The sequence below is a fragment of the Phymastichus coffea genome, unplaced genomic scaffold (genome assembly GCF_024137745.1).
Source record: "Phymastichus coffea isolate CEN01 unplaced genomic scaffold, Cenicafe_Pcof_1.1 PCOF00039, whole genome shotgun sequence".
Classification (NCBI taxonomy): Eukaryota; Metazoa; Arthropoda; class Insecta; order Hymenoptera; family Eulophidae; genus Phymastichus; species Phymastichus coffea.
The window spans coordinates 1,272,279-1,289,721 of NW_026706850.1; the positions used below are offsets into that span (position 1 = coordinate 1,272,279).

A 17,443-nucleotide genomic window follows, 5' to 3' on the forward strand; every position below is an offset into this window, starting at 1 on the left:
GATTAATAAATCAAATTATAAAGTTTTTCGATAGAGGATTGAAGTGTTTAACAACACTACTTTCATCCCCAACCGATCTACTAAAATAATTTGCTAGTCTGCGTTACTACGAAGTTACTACGAACTAAAATAATTTGCTAGACTATGAAGGTAAAAGATCTCAATAACCTCGTGATTAAAAAGAGTCAAATAATTTTTGTACAACTCTTATGAATTTATGAAAGAGTAAGAAAAGTGAATATTAGTAGACACAATTCTCATTCTCGAAGCGCCGTGCTAAAATTTTTAAGTACCATCAACACTATCTGGGAGAGGCCAGAATAGTACCGTGACAATAAAATAGAAAATTTTCTATGCTTTGGTTACTTATTGAAGGAAGATTGACTCAAGCTACTTTTGTCTCAAAAAAATACAAGATTCAACGTTTAATCACTGAGGGCAACAGACACGTTTCCATTACGCTCTACTCGTAATGGTAAAGAAGTAGCTAATCAAGTGAAGTAACTGATATTTACATATAATCAAGTTAATATAAATTTATCTTTTAATAATATAATAAAAACAAAGTAATTGCCAAAATGACCACTCAAACAGGGCACATAATATCTACCTCTACTCAAAACAACACCGAAGCGTGGAAAACTGTAAACAGTAAAAGACAACGAATTAGTCCAAACAATCAAATACCAAATAAGAAACGGCAAGCCTAGTTATCAGATTACTTTAGTTAATTCACCAACAAGTACTAGGTTTTTTGTGATAATCAAAATGACGAAATGAATACAGCCAACAAAGAAATCAACACATTAAAAAATAAATCTTCAATCCTTGTATGTAACATAGAAAATATTCGCTCGTTAGAAAATCTGTTAAAGGCAATAGCAAAAGACAGTTAGACACTTAAAGTGGTGGGGCAGAATAAAATAAAAATACAGTTGATAATGGCAGAAAAATATCTACCAACAGTCACTGTATTAAAAGGAAAAAAACACTCAATTTTATACGTATTAACGTAAAGAAGATAAGGGATTAAAAGTGGTATTGAGAAGTTTGCACTCATCAGTGGATATAAATGATTGAAAATCTGCCATAGAGGAACATGAACACATAGTAATAAGAATTCATAATATTCAGCATTGTGTGACAAAGATATCATTATCTCTATTTTTCGTAGAAGTGGAACACGATTAAAATAGCTAAAACATATATAAAGTAAACAGGTCATTGAATTCTGCAATTAAATTTTTACCATCACTTTTTGAAAGAGGCCCATCCTAATATCACAACTGTCAAAAATTCGAGCATACTAAAAATTATTGCAATAAAGACTTTCCAGTTAAAGAAAACATTAAAGATGTCAAGCGCGCAGCTTACGGAGCAAACCACAGCGCAAATTACAAAGGATATTGAGTTCGCAAACAACTGCAACAAAAATTATTTCCCAGATTAAGAGAGAAACAAAACTTTACCTCCAAGCAACTAATGTTATAATAAACGATAACAGAAGGCCGATAACAGTATCAGCTGTTTGCAAACTGCCCTCCGTACAAAACAATAACAAAAGAAACCTGGACAGACTTCCTCCAAACACTAGGAAATCGGTTTATAACAAGAGGTAATTATAATGTGAAGGATCCGTGGTGGGGATCAATATCAACAATCAATATCAACAACTCCAACATTCAGAGGCAGAGTACTATATAACATATTATAACAAAATAACTGCATTCCAAATCCACTGGAGAATTAACATATTGGCCAAAAGATATAAACAAACTACTCGATCTAATTAACTTTGTAATCGTAAGAGATATGAACAAAAATATTTTGAAGTATCATCATGCCTTGACCTAACATTAAACCATTCACCAGTATTAAGTACTCTATACTCTCAAGTACTCAAAACTGTAAACAATTATGTAAAAGTTGATTAGAAAAAATATTCTCTTTCCATTGAGGAACACATAACATGTGACGTTCCTCTCAAATCAACTATTAATATATAAAACAGTACTCAAACACTCAACTTACTTTTAACCAAAGCCATCAACAAATGCTCTAATACTATAGATAATGAAAACCACAGCAAATTATATCCAATAAAATAGCTCCAAAAATTAAAGAAAAGAGATTACTTAGGAAAAGATACCAGACAACCAGATCTAGTCAAGATAAAACTAAATTAAACGGAGTATCCAAAACCTTAAAAAAATATTGTACGAGGAAAAGAACAGACAAAGAAGAATAATCTTAGAACATTGAGTCCAACAGAAGCAATGGATTATTTACAATAGAAAGCGACTAAACGACTTAAAAGACCAACTACACATGCATCTTACCTATTAGAAAACTTTGCGGTAAATGGGCCATATCAGACGGTGAAAAAAATTATATTTGCTAACCACCTGATGACAGTTTTAAAATCTCACAGAAGAATAATCATTGCACAAGAGAAAGAAATCTTTCTAGAAGATTTTGATGACCAAGAAAGCACACAAATTATATCGATTAAAATAAAGGAAGTAGAATACGTAGAGATTTATGTATCTTTAATTAATTAAATATATTGCAAAAGAAATTAACTGAAAATGTATCCATCTGTACATTTGAAAACGGATAGTGTTTCTGGATAATTATAAACCGATCTTCTTGCGTTGTCGTATCTACAAAACGAATATAGCAACATGATCTCGTCAGCTTCCAGAGGAGATCGTAGGACGAAGAGAAGGGATATCACCCCTTTTACTAACAAAAGGTTTTGCGGACCGGGGTCCAAGCACTATCCGGCAAAACTCACAGAACGATCTCTTCTTCATTTCGGAAAGGCTTTCCTTAATTTCCAATTTTGATTTTTATATTATCTTTCTTGAGAATTCCCAATTAAGTTTGCAATTTCCCAACTTGTTTTTCAGTCGTACAGTGAACAAGTTTTCTCTATAGTTTATTTTATTTTCCCATTATCTTTTTTGCTCTTTAGTTTGAATTATCAGTTTCCTAATATGACGCTATATGGTCTTTACTCGTAAAGTATGTATATTGATATTACTCTTAAGACAAGATAAAATTGCTTAGTTGGTCATATAATTATCTATTTTTGACTTAAAAAAATGACACTGCATAAATTAATAGTAGACTTTAAATTTCAAGAAATAAAAGAAATGAACGGATGACTGTAAGTAGTTGGTTCATTATGCCTTTAAATATGGAGACCGAAAGAAAAATTGATGTCCAATACGTGCATCAACGTGTAGTTTACAAAGTAATGAGCCATAAAGTGCATGAAACAACATCTAAAATCTTTGAACGAAGTGCACGCGAGAAAATTCGTGGGCTAAAATGAGAATCAAGAGGGAATCGCATGAGCGAGGCCGAAAGCGCAAATATGATTCCAAGTTCACCGCTACATATAGCCGCGAACTTTCATGTCCGAGTTCGTGAGTTGTGGAAGTCTGCGCGCGGGCGCGAGAGAGCCTGGGAACGATCAGGTTTGATCGAAGGCGCCGATTCACCAGCGATTTGAATTGTTTAGCGCGCGTATATGAGCCTCGAAAATGATCAATGCGCGCACGCTGCTCCCGAGAGAAAATCGCTTGGTGGTTTGTCTGATGACTTCACGAGAGACTAAGAGAGGTCATGAATAATTATATATTGTGTCAGCAACAACACAAAACGATTTTTCTATCGAGCATCGTTCTTACTCTTTCCTGTTGAAGATCCATTTTGTAATAAAATTTGACAGGGTTATATATTTCTTATCAATTTTTCAAAGATAATTACATCATGTAGAGATACAAGCACGGATGTCCTTAAAAAAAGAAACTAGAGTCCGTAAACTAACATTGACAAGGTTATAATCTAAATTTGAATTAAAATTCAAGGAAATATTGCATCAAGAATTAGTGTCACAAATCGAAAATCGAAAAACATATTTTGTGAATTACGAATTCATTTCTGGAAGGCAGAAAAAAGACAATTTCGATGAAAAAAATATAGCGCAGCCATAGTGTCTCCATGACTATATCAGATACGAAAAATTTAAAACGATTCTCTATACATTTATAAGCTCGCGTTACTCTGCCAAAGGCGACCCCCGCGCCTCTCTCTCACTCGCCTCGAAATTATAACAATCAGCTTTATCACGAAAATTCCTCTCGCGCATATAATGGTGGTCGCGCGCGGATAGCCTCAGGTCATTTATCTCTCTTTCTTCCTTCCTCGCTGTTTTTGTATATCATACGAGAGAAAGAGAGAGAGAGAGAGAGAGAGAGAGAGAGAGAGAGAGAGAGAGAGAGACAGAGAGAGACAGAGAGAGACAGAGAGAGACAGATAGACAGACAGAGAGAAAGAAAGCGAGAGAGAGAGAGAAGAGTGCAGCATCGGTCCGATCTGCCCGAGGCTTTGCGATATAACGAGGAGAGAGAGAGAAAGAGAGAATGAGAGGACTTAAGGCCTGAGGTGATCCGCATATTTTAGGACAAGCTCGCGCGACGTTCAGTTTTTTTTCGTACATCGCTCCCTTCTTTTTTTAACGTGCTTTGCGATGAGGAATAAAACTGTTCTGCGTGTTTACATTGCCGAGTGTTTATTTAGGGCTTGCAATATATGTTGCCACAGAGAGCAATACCAAAATTCGAAAGTTCGAATGTTAATTCGAACGTTTTATATTACAAATTTGTGGAAAATTCGATGTGATTGATATTTGTTAAATGTTTTCATTTTTCCTACGTCAAATATAACTTTGAAAGAGTGCATTTTTTTCATTTTCGAATCGCTGGATATCATTTTATTTGCGCAAGGTAAAGAAGAAATTCATTGATTGAGAAAAAAAATGGCTATAAGCGGCAAACTCGGTCGACTATGGGAATAATAGGGAATTTCAAACTTTGTGCTTGCAGAGTGAAGAAATTTTAATTAAATTTTCTAAGTGATAATGTTTTCAAATCTAAACATATCATTTCTTATAAATAATATTTTCTTTGTTTAAATTTTTATTGCAATTACACTTATGTAATTAAAATTTAATATATGAAATATTTTTAATTAAATCAATATTTTATAATCGATACGACGTTATAATATCTACGAATCATTGGCATCAAGTAACGTCACGTCAAAAAAAAATCTTCTACATATTTTATTTTATTCGAGCATAAATATTTCGACAAAGGATACTTTTTAATGTAAACGCTGATGATTTGTCAGTTTTCCCAATCGCTAAAAATGAGCGGTGTATGCACTCGCCTGCGCGTAATTTTAATTCGACATTTTTTAAATTCCGTATCGTCGTTATTCATCGATTCCAACAAGAGTCAAAAAATAAATTCTTCGCAAAAGAGAGGCGAAAAGAAAGTCTGCATCTTGTTGTCAAAATCATCTGTGACGTCCAAAAAACTTCTGCGGGCCAATTAGTCTTGGCATTTTCCTGCCAATACACCAACGAAAACTGCACTCGCGTGCATTCTTTCGTTATTCGGCTCTCTCTTTCTCTCTCTCTCTCCCTCTCTTTCTCTCTCTCTCTTTCTCTCTCTCTCCCTCTCTTTCTCTCTCTCTCTTTCTCTCTCTCTCTCTCTCTCTCCGTGTCTTTGAAACAGGTCGTGTCAAGCCCCGGGCAAAGGGCTTCGCTCTCTTTTTTTATATATTTTATTTTCTTTCCTGTGCACCGTCTGTCCGCGAATATATTTAAAGTGAGCGTATACCTTTTTACGAGTGGATCGCGGCGAAAGAGAGAGAGGCCGCCCATCGATCATTCGACGATGTGTAGGCGACGCTTGAGGGTGCGAGATCGCGGAAGTTTCGGCTCTTCTGCGACGAGCCAAACCTTTCGCGCATCACCGATAAAAAAAAAAAGAATTTACCAGAGGCAAAGAATAAATTGGCGTGTATGTGTGTGGTTTTAATTTTTTTAATGACTGCAGTCTTGTGGCTGGAGACTTCATGAATTTAACGGAGTTTTGTGTCATGAAAATTGGCTAAATTTAACGAACGCCGTACATGCCCATGAATTTGTAATGAGAAATATGTAAGTTACTTTGTAGTGATTTCGGAAACTCGCAGTAATAAATTTTAATTTGAAATTAAATTGGTATTGTTCCAATTTAAAATATTGCATGTGTCGAACTTAAGACGGTTGAGCCCTGAATACCGAGAAGTATTCACATGAGTTACGCTTGAGACGTACGAATAAACGAGTTTGAATTCTAGTTACTGTCCAATTTAAAATAAGTGTCATCCGTTCATTGAAATCCGTATATTCCGCGAATTTACGCAAACTTTTAAACGCAAAGAGATACGTAATTATAAATTATTTGCAATATTAACTCTTTTTAGCTTTATATGATTGAAAAAACTATTTATTGTATTTGATTGTACAGTTACAAGCTCCAATATTACTATTAAAAGAATGAGAGATGAATCGGATAGATACATATTCAGTTTGGACGCTTCACGCGAGTAGAAACGGAAAGTCAATCAGTCGACCGCGCAAACAAGCTTTGCTGTTCGCTCTTCGCGCTCGCGAGCAGATACCGGAATTACCCGCGAATCAAACCGTTTTGGCTGCAGAATATAATATTGATATTCCAGGAAAGACACGAGGTGTGTGCTGCTGTTTAAATTTGGGAAGCGAGTGAGTTATTATTCAAGCATCGGTTGGTTTCGAGATACTCACTAATTACTCGATCTAGTGATAATAATTCTGTGAGTTTATGCATATAAACGCTACAAACAGTCCATTTAATTGGGAATTCAATCAATTTGAAATTAGTAGCTTATTTTAAATGAAAGTCACGTGTACATTCTTGATCAGTACATTTTTTTATTGAAGCTGCTAATTTCAAGAATAATAATAGCACGAAGACAAATATAATAGTATAATTGACTCCCATTTACGCCCAAAATTGGAAACCTTTGTTGGTTTCACCTTGGGTTCATTTTCCAGGGGGTTGGGTTACGTTACTAATTACGTCGAGCACGATTAATTAAAGAGTTCCGTGCGTTATATATATATACACACACCCCTTGTTGCTGTCAGTTGTCAGCCGTTGTCGGACAGAATTTGCGACTCACGTTTCCGCGTGGTCGGCGAGCTTATCAAAACTTGCTGAAATTTCATCAGCCCGTTGTCGGACTTTTCAGACAGTTTTCCGCGGTCGCTGTTTTATCACCGTTGAGAACTTTTCTTTCTGATGTTATCGTTATCTGAATTATCCATTAGTTATCTTTTCTCCTAAATATAAACTACTTTTTATTAATTCAATAGTATAATCCCTAAACTTTTTATGATAATAGTTTTCTTTCGTATCCACAGTTTTAAAGCCTATCTGAGCTTTCAAAGTATCAAGCTCTCTATCTGCTAAAGATAAAAAACTTTTAGCATAAACTTGCACTAACTTTCGACTTTTAAACCTTCACAGCTAATTCAAATATTTCTAACTTTTCGTATAATTTGAGTTCTTTACATTACTAGAAATGTTTGAGTACTTTTTCATTCCCTTTGCTGTTTAGTTCTTCGACCGTTTCCACCAAATTAGTAATCGACAGACCAAATTAACTTTCGACGGTTATATTTTCAACTATATTAATGAATATTTAAAGTTTAAACTTAATTTCTAATATTTTATCAACTAAATAATTATTGATATGTAATCAATTGCATAAAAATTATACTCTATAATATTTGTTAAAGTTTAGAAATTCTATGTTAAATTACAAAAAGAACTTGATCAAATTATTTTCTATATTTATTTACTAAAACTCAACAGTATTTATAGATCACACAGGTGTTTTTTAAGAGAACTTGAAGTCAATAAAATATCGACCAATTAGGGAATTCGGTGCTCAAGTTCATTCCACGGTTATTTATGAGTTTTAATCGTGTGGTTCAAAGTGTCCACAAAAAGTTTCGTATTCTTGTCTTTACATAAACAATGCACTTGTTTGTTGGGAGTTCACAACATCTATACATTGGATAAAGATCTATACATTGGACTGAAGGGTCAACAGTAATAAGATAAACTAAAGATGTTAGTTTTTTTGGATTTTGTTTACATAATTAAATTTGAAAAAAAATCAGCTCGTGTGAATGTTGAACAAGCTATGTAATGATATTCATTCCAAGATACAAATCATACAAGCGGATGTATGCGACACGAAAAAGAAATGGAAATATAAAAATAATAATTGTTGAAGCTTCATTAAATCTATGGTTAAGTAATCAACACAGCCACCATTAATCATTTTCTTGTAGGCTAACGATCATCGAAATATGCTTATCAATAACCGTCGAGAGTACAAAGAACAAGAAGAAAAATAAAAAAGAACGAGAACTTTGAAAAACAAAATAGCCAGCTTCAAAGTAAAGCATAAAATGCTCGAGTTGAAGGCAAGTTGCGACGAGGCGGTGCGGGTACCGCATCGGTAAAGCACCTTCAGGCCACAAAAGCTACAGATACGTTTTTCTCTCTCTTTCTCTTGCAGAGCTCGAGTTCGTTCGTCGACGTGCCTTCAGGCAATTCTCCTCGAAAATGATTCACAGCCCCCGGTAATTCATGCGTGGGTGATCGACTCGACTGTGTGTGTGAGTGAGAGAGAGAGAGAGAGAGAAAGGTTAAACACACACGTACATATACACCCACAAAAAGCCAGGTCAGAGTGTTTTGCGCGTATTATGTATGCGCGCGAGACTAAGGATATGGAGAGGGAGGGAGAGAGACAGAGAGTGTGCAGCGCTGGGAAAAAGTATTATACGCTAATCGGTTATCGCGAGTGCTGCGCTCTGATCTTTAGAAGAGCTTTTGTTCACTTTTTTCGGATAAATTGTGGATAAATGTTGTCAATTTTAGGTCGTATATTTTTCTCTTCGAAATGCAAGATAAAATTTGACATCGAACAGCAATGACCATTCAGCGAGAGTGTTTGGAAAGCCCATTTGACGCTCGATATAGATGTATTTGAAATTTGTCAATTGGTCAATTGAAAAAAAACACTGAAATCTGACGATCATAACGAGCAAATAAAATCCGTATGGAGTACTCGAGCGTAAAAGATACGGAAAAAAAAAGAAGTAGTTTGGAGGCAGAGAGCGCCTGTGCAACAAACGAACGCGCGTCCGCCTACAAACCTCTCGAGGATTTGTCCGAGGGCAAATCAGCGCTCGCGCGCGAGAGAGAAAGAGCGAAATGAGAAAACATCTCTGGCGAGTAAGCGAACCGCGCGCTCGCAAGCCTGAGGCGTGCTTTTGGATGCCGCGAAAGTCCCTTGCAGTGCGCATATGTATGTATACCTATACACGAGTATACCAGCACCGAGAGACTCGCAAGTTTTCGAGCTGCCCCACGGGCTCGATCTCGTAATAGCGCGCTCCTCTTTTCGCTTTTATAGACAGCCATTAAAAGCGCCGCCTTGTGGCATTGAAAAGGTCGTGAGAAGACGTGTGCGAACGACTTGTCTTTTTTTTCTGCCTTGCATGGACTGGTCGGCAGCTATCTGTCTTACTCTTATAGGATCCTTCTGTCGATTGCGACCAACCCAGCTTAATTTATGAAAGCTGTGCTTTCGTTTGCGATTTTTGATTTTTCATCTTATTTCATTGCTTTCTTTTCTTTAATTTATCTCATTGTTGTCATCTGCGGGTATGGTGAAATAAACTACGCATAGAGCTTGAAATTGTTTAAGGAGCAAAGCTTCTCATTGCATGATACTAATTGGAGTACCTCGTCTTTTTTCAAAGAAGTCCTCACCTAACGCTTGTCAATTTAGAAAATCAAAGGCTTTTCCTCGACTTCAATTGAAATATCACACAAAATTGTTACTGTCGTGGTCTTCATAATAATTACTTTAATATTCCGACTTTCATCTTGAAATAAACTAAAAATGTCGGTACAGTAAAGCTAATACTCGATGATATAATTTCCGTTTTCAGGTCACAAAGAGTCAATAACAAAATGTCTGAACAAAGGAGAAATCAACGTGATAAAACGGAGGCAAACCAACTAGACGTCGATGAACTAAAAGATTTCACAAATTTCCAAATTAGTGATGATGATGAATTGAAATCCATCCAAATTTTAAACGATGATTGTTTAGAAATAATTTTCCGAGCCTTGCCTTTGGTCGATCTTTATAGAGTTCAAAGGGGTATGTGTACGAAAATATCACCTAAAAAATGAAATATCACCATTAATGACCATATCGGCTCAACAATAATATAAAAATTTGTTTTATTTTATAGTGTGTAAACGTTGGAGATCAGTAAGTATGTCCATATGTCCCCGAATAACGAAGTTATATATGTCAAGAAGCTTCTGGGGAGTCAGCACTCGTTTCAACATACACATTGACCTTAGTGTATTAGACAAGGTTCTATGTATTTGCGGTCGTAACTTGCAATACATTGGACTTTCAAACGACGAAGATAGATATCCACAAAGAAAACGCAGGATTCACGTAGAGTCTGACAAAAAAGTATGGATTTTGATTCATAACAGATGCCCGGGAATCACATCAATTGATTTCGGACAATCACGTTCAACTGTCGCTTTAAAATTCGTTTCTAATCATTTCAAAAATCTCACTTACTTCAAAATGCATAAATTTACTTTACCTGGAAAAACTCCACCTATTCACGAAATACATATAAGTCAATTATTTGCCAATAACGTAAATCTTCAGCGAGTTGAGTTGTTTGATGCAAGGATAACGACCGAGTGTCTTATGACGTTGAATTCTACTAATATTCAAGAATTGACTTTACAAGATTGTATGATTAATAATAATGAACATTTGATACAAGTTAGTACAATTATATATAGAATTTTTTCGTTGGATAGCTTTTTGTGTGATGATTTTAATTACAGGCTCTTAAGGAATTGACAAGATTGAAGTGTTTAACGGTGTCTCGTTGTATTTGCTTGCAAGATAACTGGATAAATGCTGTATTAGAAGCAATAACCTTTATGTCCGATAGGTTAATATATCTTGACTTCTTTCTTTACAATCCTGCGTACGAGATAATTGACACTATTTACTTGAGAAAATTGAAAAAACTGGAATACTTGAGCATTGCTGGCGACACTGTAATTGATGATGATGCGTTGACAAACATTGGCGAATGCTGCATAAATCTAAAAAAATTACATATTTACAGTAATTATATTATTCAATTGGTTTTCTATTAACTGGTAATAGTTAATTAATATCAATCATCTCATTTTTCAGAAACGGAAAGTATCACAGCAATGGGTTTTGAAAAATTGACAGAATTAAAGGAACTTGAAAGTCTAGTTCTGACTGAGTTGGCAATTTTAAGGAATGACGTTCTGCGGAGTATGATAAACCTTGTTAATCTAGAGGTTCACCGTTGTCCTTATTTTGAAAATCAAGGTTTTATGGATCTCGTTCGAAATTCACAAAATATTAGAACATTGAAAATATTCAACTGTAAAATGGTCCGTGAATGCCAACTGATTGAGGAAGTTAAATGGTGCTCAAAGGACAATATAGAATTAATTATTGATAGTTCTGAGGTAAGAGATTATTACTTAAAATGTATTTATAAATTAATAAAATCTAACGGCAAAGTCACGAAAATAGTTAAAAAATTATGCTACGATTGCTTCATACGGAAAAACGAAGAAAATATTGATTGTAAATTATGTTGCGATATCTTCGAATAAAATTTCTTAAAAAGTAAAGCAATTTTTGAAGTTTAGTTCATTATATTTTTATTTATATCAATTTTTGTTTTTTTAGAATTACATTGGTTAATTTATTTTATTGAAACCAAATACATAATATAATTCAGTAATAATCATCAATTATTGAAATGCGTATTCAACTTATTTCTTTATAAAATAGCGATGGGTGACATGACGAAACATTTTATTCGTGATCTGATATACTGCTACATGGTGGCAAATAAGCGTATATGCATAGTTTCGAGTTGAGATTTTAGTGGTAAATATTCCATTTTTCCATTTTAAAGATAACGAAAGTAAAGAAAAATAGACTACAGTGTTATTGTTTTAACACTTGTTTCATGAAACTATCAGCGAGTAAATAGTTTCGTAAAAAAAATAGGTTTCTCTTTGAAGTTGTTTTGATTATTTTCTATATTACTAATCAATAATCTGATTTTGTAATATTTATGATTGAAATAAATTTTGTGTAATGCTAATTTCTATTTAAAGAGTAGGATAAACGTTTAATAGCAGTTTGACCCGTATATCTGAAAAGAACTATAAGATTATTTATAGCAGTTTTCGAAATGATAAATCATGAATTTGAAACACGCGGAACTATTTTTCTGTCGTGATATGTGTTCTTTTTTTAAATTAAAAATTCACTTTTCAAAAAAGTATTTTACGTAAAATATGTTAACTAATAAGACAAGAAATGAAAAAGAAGATGAGAGCGTGCGAAGCGCATGTGATATTTCTGATAACGTAATATGACGAAATAAAATTTCATTATCGTCAGCGATAAAGTACTATGATATTTCGATGAATTTCACACGAAGAGATTTATCAATTCAGAAAATTTAAAAATAAATATGTTACTTTGACTTGTTATTCAATAAATTTATGTTCTTTAAACATATGTCGGAACAAATATAATGCCACAGAAACCGATCATATTGCTTTCTTTTTTCATCTACCGCATAACAGCAAGCGCGAGAGTATCTCCGCCCTATTTAACAGCCTCACCTTTCCGTTTCCCGCGAAGCTACAAAGTAAGAAAAAAAAAACAGAGAAGAGAACTGGAAAAGGTGCGACTATCACGCGGCTCTTGCTACTAATTGTCGAGCGTAATTAGAGCCCCCGGCAGCCGCCTACTCGTAAATGACGCTTCGATTGCAATCGCGAACGCTCGCGCCTCTTCCTCGTAACTTCGCTCGCTATTAAAAGTTGTGACTTCGAGAGTCCTACTGTCTTTTTTGTCGGAGGGGGCTTTTATGACCCCTTTTACTCCGACGTTTTCGCACTTTCATCGAGGTGTTTGCGGCACTTCGGCTGCTTTTGTTATTTCTAGACACTTTCTTGTGGGATCGACGTTACTGCGCAGAGTATTGTTTTTTGCTCGATTTTTCGAGGAAACGTAATTGACTTCTCTATTTTCATTCTTCTGATGATAGAATAACAGATCGTTATTTTTAGCAATTTATTGCGCGGAAAGCTTTTTCTACGACTTCTGTAGTAATATACAATGCGAATGATTCAAGTTCGAAAATTAGATATGGCCATCGTAACTGTACTAAATCCTTTTCAATGAAACTTGTATAAAACACGGTCTCTTCAATAAAGATATTATTATTTATGATTCCGTAGTAATGTCATCAAGTTTATTAAATATCAAAATCATTAATAAATTTCCATTGCATGATTATTTTGCTTGTATTACAACAAATCAATTTTTCGATTTTGCACCTGAAAATTATATCGAGTGTAACATGTACAGAAGCAGTATGATGCTCACTGATTAAATATATCAGGAAAATCCCAATACGCTCTGTTTATTTCACTGCATCGTCAATTGTATTTAGCATGTATCATCACTTTAGAAAAAATATAGGTCGAATAGGCGCGGTTTTAGGCCTGTATTTCAAGAGCGTATCGTATGTCCGTAAATCGCCTGTGAAATTTCAAAACACCTCTAAGTACACAGTGTCGTTTCTTTAATATTAGGTATTGCCCCGCACACGTGTGCAAAAATTTATGTCGTGAGAGCCGATTGTCGATTGACTGTACGCGACGCGCACGAGTGACGAGCGCATAGGTGTACTCGTATTGCACGTCGGAAGAGAATTATGTACGCCATGAGATGTCTATTCCGTCGATCTTCACTACTGATTATTAGTTTATGTAGCCAGACGAGTCTCTACGGATTACTACTTTGAGTTTGCTCAAAGTAATAGAGTTTAATCATCATTAATACGGTAAAATATATAAAGAATTGGATATTTATTTTCAATGAAAACTCAGGTATATATAGAGAGCGAGGGAGTACGAGAGAGAAAGAGAAAATTAATCAATTAAAATCCCGATACTTCTCTTCGTTGATTTTGATGCAGTAGCACTAACGTTAAAAAATATATTTCATATCGATTTTACGCTGATCCAATTTACTGTCAAGTCTAATAATTGAAAGGTTCCATGTAATAAGAAGTTCAAAATGTTTTTACCTATCTTTTAAAATATTGTTTAAATTGAAATGTTATAAGTTTGTAGATCTATAAGTTGATATTTAAAAATTTTAAATTAACTCGTATTTTTGTTCTTAATCATAAATGTTTAGCTATTTTGATCAGGAAATATTCCTAGGAATCTTCCTATTAACGTAGTAAACTCTTCACCAGTCGACTTATTTTCTTCGTTAGAAGAATCTATAAACATTATTGAAAACATTTTCAAGAGTAATTGTTTCTTTTGTATTCTGTTATGATTTATAATAAGCGTAACGTCAATATAAGAAATTCGTAACATTAGTAACATTCCGCTATTGTAAGAAAATTTTAAAGTGGAAAATATGTATATTGCTTATGCGTACTGTTCTTAGTATTAGGCTTCTATATTTTGAGGTTCGTTATCTAATTTATTAGAATTTAATATTATATACATATATTTCAACATGAATTACAAAACATTGATTTCCGTTCAAATTTGAGTGATTGAAACTTTCAAACTGTGAACTTTTTACATTATCGAGATTTTTATTCGTTACAGGTAAAATTTATTGAATTACTTTAAAAAGTGCATATTTTAAGTTTCATCCTAAATTTTTGTATGTGTGTTAGGATCTGAAATTTTTTGTTTGTATTTGAGTGATTATTATGGCAATAAAATTATAGTTTTTTATTAGTAGAATTATCGGATTCAAATCAATAAGTTTATTGAATTTTGAAAAATAACATTTTGAAGTTTTTTTGCATATATTTTGTATGTACGTTAGGATTATGTTTTATCCAAACTTTTAATACAATTACTTTGATAATATGTGTTGAACTGTTGTTTCATTTATTATTGCAAAATGATTTTGTTACAGATAAAAAGACATTTTTATATTTTTTCTTCACAGGAGAAATTATAATATAATTTATAACTGAACAAAAAAATTCGTGAAAGAATTGTTCATTGCATAAACCTTCAATAAAGAAAATATCTATATACTCATCGATTCGTAATAATTTTTCCAAGCCCGCTAGTAAGACTATTTAAACGAAAAATAAAAGGAGCCCATAAACATGCGATTCCTAGTTCTAAAATCAGGATGAGCTGCAGTTCTCACGTGATACATCCTCGCGAATGACGGAAAAAGAGTAGTGTATGGTGAGCGCGCGAATGACAGAGAAAGAGCGGATCCCGAAAATGAGCCCGAGGCATCCAGGACGACTGCGGTGTATACAGTTTGAAATGTAAAGGCGTAGCGAGTGGTGCACGCGGGCCACTATATACCTACCCTACTTCATTAATATTTCATTTCGTTGCTTATCGTTATATACTCCTCGTGGAGCTGCACGCCACTGCGCGCGCGTGCGCCAGCTAAAAAGCCTTGAAGGCATCGTTACTGCCTCTTAGTGCACGATCGACCGTAGCTGCAAGGGACGAGCGACCAAAGACGCGTGAATACGGGCCTGAAATGCACACAATGTGCGCGAGGAGAGACAGAGAAATTCAAGGCGAATAGATGCACGCGAATTCGCAGTGTTTTTTCTTCTTTCTTCGCAGGTAAGTCGCTTGCGAATCAATCAGGTGGAACTGCCCTAAATTTACGATAATTTTTTCCTACTGCAGTAAATTTTTACGTTCAAGTTGTTCGTTTTCTCTTCTTTGAGCCAAGGGATAAATTAAATTAAGTATGCAAACTTGGCGAAGCTTATGAACGAGAAAAAGGACCTGTCATGCGAAAATTCGCAGTTGAAAAGATAAAGAAATTTCGAAAACAAAGAATTTGAGTATCTTGGTGCTGAGGACAAAGTTGAAGAAAGAACAAGAAGTATTAACGAGTGCCGATAGGCAGTGATAAAAATATGACGAAGTAAAGGATATGCTAAAAAGAAAGGGGCAATTGCTGTATATACACGCGCGAAATAAGAAGAGAGAGAGAGAGTGAGAGAGATAAAACGTTGAAAGAGAGGCCTTGGTCCGACGACGATTAGCTCGAGGCAAAACTCGCTATATGCATTGTCTCGCTGCCTGCTGCTCTGCTACTAAAGCCCTTAGGCTACTTCCCCTTTTTCTTCAGCTCCATTTATCCGCATGTTCGTCTTTCTCTACCCCCACGTGTATATACATACGAGAGAGAGAGAGAGAGAGAGAAAGCAAGGGAGAGAGAATATGATGGAGAAAGCCACAACTACTGGGTAAGTGTGTGCATTTGCAAGAGCATGAGCCGACTGTTAGCTGGCCTTTATAGGCTTTGCGAAACTGCCATTCTTGATGCTTCACTTAATTGATCTTGTAATTTCAGCGGGAACATTTGGAAGCAAATGACATTAAAAGGAGTATTTTATGTTATTGTTTGCTGCATAAGTCCATTACGTTGTAGGTTGTTTTCAATTTATTCACCGCGAGATGCAATCTTTGACGATTTGTCAAGTGATAAACTTATTAACTTAATTATGTTAATTGATGTACACATAAATCGCTAAAATGCAAAGCAAAATAATTTTAGACATACTATAGCGAGGCTTTTTCACAAGTAAATATAAAAATATGGTCTTAGATTTCGGGCTTACATTTTGGCATTGTGAACGACTGCAGCTCGTAGCAAAAATCCCGGGACTTACGGATGGAAAAAGAAAGTAATTAATGTTGGACGTATGACAGCAATCAAGTTGCATTGCAGAAAAGACTCATCTATTATGACTTCTGTAAAACGACCCAGTGGATAATCTTGAAATTCGTTAGAATATTTCTATTTTATTTTCATTTTATGTTAGATGAACTATTAATTTATGAATAACATTTGACAAAAACTTCAAAATATAATATTGCGTTAGTAATTACTACTATTTGTCCTTGTCAAGTTTTGCACGAACCTCAAAAAAGAACAGACAAATCATCGTCGAAGCGTGACACTACAGCCGCAAAAATGCCCATCTTTGCTCGTGTGCGATATACATGTAAGCTCTTTAGTTGCAGGTGCCTAAGGTCTCTCTTCCCCTTTCCTAGTCAATGGGGGCCGTCATCTGCTCGCGCGTTCTCACTCTCTTTCGGTTGTGTATGAACGTAGTTGATGCCTTGGGCAGAAATTGGCCATGAGAGAGAGAGAGAGAGAGAGAGAGAGAGAGAGAGAGAGAGAGAGAGAGAGAGAGAGAGACCCTTCGTTTGCCTATCTTCTTTATTATCTAGGTTAGATGTTAATATTGATCGACCTATGGGTAGATTGATTTTATCCAATTTCATTACCAATACGAATTAGTATTCTAGCTCTCCATTTTTTGACGAGT

The 17,443-nt window shown here is 34.8% G+C and overlaps 1 protein-coding gene and 1 long non-coding RNA gene across 2 annotated transcripts in view; both read left to right on the forward strand.

The window, feature by feature from the left end:
• Window positions 1–11,672, forward strand: part of LOC131664002 (F-box/LRR-repeat protein 7-like) — a 44,145-nt gene extending 32,473 nt beyond the window's left edge. Inside the window, exons 2-5 of the mRNA XM_058934815.1 lie at window positions 9,920–10,134; window positions 10,229–10,788; window positions 10,854–11,142; window positions 11,215–11,672. Coding sequence (XP_058790798.1) covers window positions 9,942–10,134; window positions 10,229–10,788; window positions 10,854–11,142; window positions 11,215–11,672 — 1,500 coding nt within the window. The 5' untranslated portion in view covers window positions 9,920–9,941. The remainder of the gene's footprint in view (window positions 1–9,919; window positions 10,135–10,228; window positions 10,789–10,853; window positions 11,143–11,214) is intronic.
• Window positions 11,673–15,589: 3,917 nt separating this feature from the next.
• On the forward strand, window positions 15,590–17,243 carry LOC131663976 (uncharacterized). Its single transcript, XR_009301900.1, has 3 exons — window positions 15,590–15,719; window positions 15,786–16,354; window positions 16,462–17,243. It is a non-coding gene; the product is annotated as an uncharacterized LOC131663976 (long non-coding RNA).
• Window positions 17,244–17,443: the final 200 nt, after the last annotated feature.